Source organism: Cynoglossus semilaevis, chromosome 12 (genome assembly GCF_000523025.1).
Source record: "Cynoglossus semilaevis isolate Cse_v1.0 chromosome 12, Cse_v1.0, whole genome shotgun sequence".
In the NCBI taxonomy this organism is placed as follows: domain Eukaryota; kingdom Metazoa; phylum Chordata; class Actinopteri; order Pleuronectiformes; family Cynoglossidae; genus Cynoglossus; species Cynoglossus semilaevis.
The window spans coordinates 6,547,160-6,550,317 of NC_024318.1; the positions used below are offsets into that span (position 1 = coordinate 6,547,160).

Genomic DNA, 3,158 nt, shown 5'->3' on the forward strand with positions numbered 1-3,158 from the left:
TGACAAACATATAAAACGACAAACAACATCAGATCCCTTTACTGTCTTTTTTTTTTTTTTTAATACAAGGTATTTGATAAAATTGTTAAGCAATATTTGGTTCTTCCAGTTGGGGGGAGGGGCCTGCAGCACACTGGATTTTTATTTATTTATTTATTTATCAACCTTAACCTGTGTCAATTCTGTGACATCTGTGGTTACCAGAACTGGCAGAACGTTATTAACTTGAACTTTAAAACCATGTATGATATGATGAAAATACACAAGTCATAATAACATATTTTGTTTGTTAAATATGGTTATTAAAAGCTTAAATGTTGTATCAGGCAACTGAACTGGACGTTTACCTTCTTCAGTTAAATTGCAGTACACAGAAATACCTCCGGAGTTAAAGGTGGAGTATGCAGCGATTTCCCTAACAATATAAACTATAATTATATAATAAGTTAGCCCCTTCAGGAGTGCTGTGTTCAACTGGTGGGATGCTGCCCTCTGTATGTATTTTCTAGAATTCCCTTTTCTTTGGCAAGTGACGAGGAGTTGTTTTGATCATTACCAATTACATCCAGTAGGTAGCAGTATTGCAACTCAAAGGACGTAGAGTCGCTGGTGCGAGCAGGATTAACATCAGAGGGTACTCACTATTTCAAGGAAATTATGTCACGTAATATCATGTAAAGATTTGTGACATAAATCCTAGAAGAGTACACCTCCACAACCAATTCCAAGTGACTGGGTCAATTCATTTTAATGCAGTGGTGATATGTGTCTATGATGGACATACAGGACTCTGTAGTTCTGAAGAAGATACAGACAGGGTACTGTAGAGGGGTACACAGTACTGTATATACAACAGCTCTGGAGACACTGTTGGACCATACAGGGGACGTCACCTTCAACGACATTAGTTTTTTTTTTAAACATACTGATGTCTAATGTTTATGGAGGACAGGTGAACTCATCAGTAACAACCAGACCTGGAGCATTCAGTAAAATCTTTTCACCCAAGAGTCCACTTAGATCAACAATCCATGAAATGCAATGAAGAAATGTCTACCTGCTGCTGATTGGACAACATTCAAAAACAAACAGTGAGAGACGTTGCGTAGAACAGCTTTGGTGACGTGTATGTACTGTATGTCTGAAATCATAATAATCACAAAAACAGAAAACAGTGAGAGATGAACTCAGGGTATAACATATATAATTCATAAAACAATGATTTGATCAGGGTCGGACTAAGACGACGGGGAGCCGTTGGCACACACGCACTTGTGAGCAAAACGATGCAGAGTTGGATGAGGAAGCGCTAACGCAGAACGTAGCCCGGATGGAAGTAAAGGACAGAGACAGATCGGAGTTTCTCTTCTCACAGTCTTTCATAAAATCTCACAAATTAACAAACGTACGTCAACATACACAAAGATGAACATTAACACACACACACACACACACTCTGTGCTGCACACCGTGAACTCTGCTCCACTGACGACACTGGAGGACATCTCAGCTTCACCTGTCAGTGCTCTGATTTTGGAGAGTTTCAGTTACTCCACACACACACACACATACACACACAGTACAAATACAACACACACTGGAAAGTCTGGAGGTCAAAGGATATGGCGTGAGCCAAAGTTTTGGAAGAACACATTTCAGAGAACAGGATAAAAACACAGTCAATGTTTTTTTTTTCCCTCCAATAATTTTTTTCCAACAAAGGGAAAATTATAACTTAAAAAAAAAAGGACCAACAAAACATAAACAAAGCTGCAACACCTTCTGATGGAGCCCACTCCGGCTCCTCAGTGTCCTCAGTGTTGTTACACGTAACAATTATAGCTGCACAGTATTCTGTTGAAAAGTCACAAATATCATATATATATATTTATATTTATATATGTATATAATATCACTTTAGTGCCCGCCAAAACCTGGCTGATAATGGTGTGTTTGGAGTCAGTGGTGGTGGAACTGGTGCATCTGAGCTTTAGAGGAAAGAAAAACAAAAATCTTTAGGTAGAAGAGGCATCGCTGCTTTTCTCCATGGGAGTTCATCTGCACAGAGACTGTGTTCTGTGTGTGCGAGTGTAGGAAGCTGCTTGAAATGCCTGCTGGAGGTCGCTGAAGTGTCTGTGGACGGACAGTCAAGCACGTCGTTCCCCCGTAGGCACAGGAGGGTTTGTTTAAGAGCCGGAGGGGAGAGAGAGAGGGAGAGAGAGAGAGAGGAAGAGACTAATTGTTCTCAAAGAGTGAGAGAAGGTCGTCGTTGCTGTTGGCTGGAAGATCAGGAGGGTCCAGGTACGACAGTAACTCGTCTGGGTTTGCCAGCTCTGGAAGCAACTGTGGAACAAAGGCAGAGAGGAAGAGGAAGTCAGTATATCTTCACCCGCTGACTTCAACTACAGCTGCTACAACTACTGCTGTTACTATGTTGTTAGCCTGTTGTTGAGTCAACTGTTTCCTGTTCACTGCTGGTGACACATTCACACTGTTGTCACAGTCAGATATAAGCTGTTGTGTTTGTTGTGGCTAGCGTGTAATCTGATGGTAGGAGGTTCTTCCCCTGGAGGGCGCTGACAACTTCCTGTATGACTTCTTGGTCAGAGACCAGGATGTACAGTATGTACAGGTACTAGACAGACTCAGCCTGGACACCTATTTATCTTCTTTTGTTTTAGTACATGTTCACAGCAGCAGGTAGCTTCGACAAGGTTTGTTTGTTGTGGTGAACGTATCTACTGCTATACAGTCAAGTGTTACTTTCTTCTGGTTAATAAGAATGGTTAATATGGTTGGTAATAAGTCCGGTGTAAAGGTATCTACCCAAAAGGGCAACAGAGGGTTAGAGTGTAGGTCAGGAGACAGGGGGTAAATTAAGTTTTACCCTGAGAGACAGCACACAGCACAGAGGGGGGTGACAGCAGCTGCAACAGAGAATGTGAGCCAGTACCAGGGAGCTGCTGGCCCACGAAGCACCACACACTTACATCCAGGGAGGGTTCGGGCATATCCTGGGCCCCCGGACCCAACGGCCCATCTGACGGCAGGTTAAAGTTCAGATCGCCGTGGGGGAGACTGTTCTGCCCAGGCTGCTGAGGCTGCGGCTGCGACCGAGGCGGCGGCTGCGGCTGGGGCTGGCGGTGGTGCGGTGAGGG

General features: G+C 43.3%; 1 protein-coding gene across 12 annotated transcripts in view; it reads right to left on the minus strand.

The window, feature by feature from the left end:
- Nucleotides 1-46: 46 nt before the first annotated feature.
- Nucleotides 47-3,158, minus strand: part of zmiz1a (zinc finger, MIZ-type containing 1a) — a 109,742-nt gene continuing 106,630 nt past the window's right edge. For 7 of the 12 annotated variants that reach the window (XM_025061134.1, XM_025061132.1, XM_025061133.1 and 4 more), the window contains 2 exons: nucleotides 2,991-3,107; nucleotides 47-2,343 (listed from right to left, as the gene is read on the minus strand). In XM_025061134.1, coding sequence (XP_024916902.1) covers nucleotides 2,236-2,343; nucleotides 2,991-3,107 — 225 coding nt within the window. In that variant the 3' untranslated portion in view covers nucleotides 47-2,235. Of the gene's footprint in view, nucleotides 2,344-2,990; nucleotides 3,135-3,158 lie in introns of all 12 variants that reach the window. The other 5 variants (XM_025061138.1, XM_025061129.1, XR_003051381.1 and 2 more) reach the window with 4 other exon arrangements.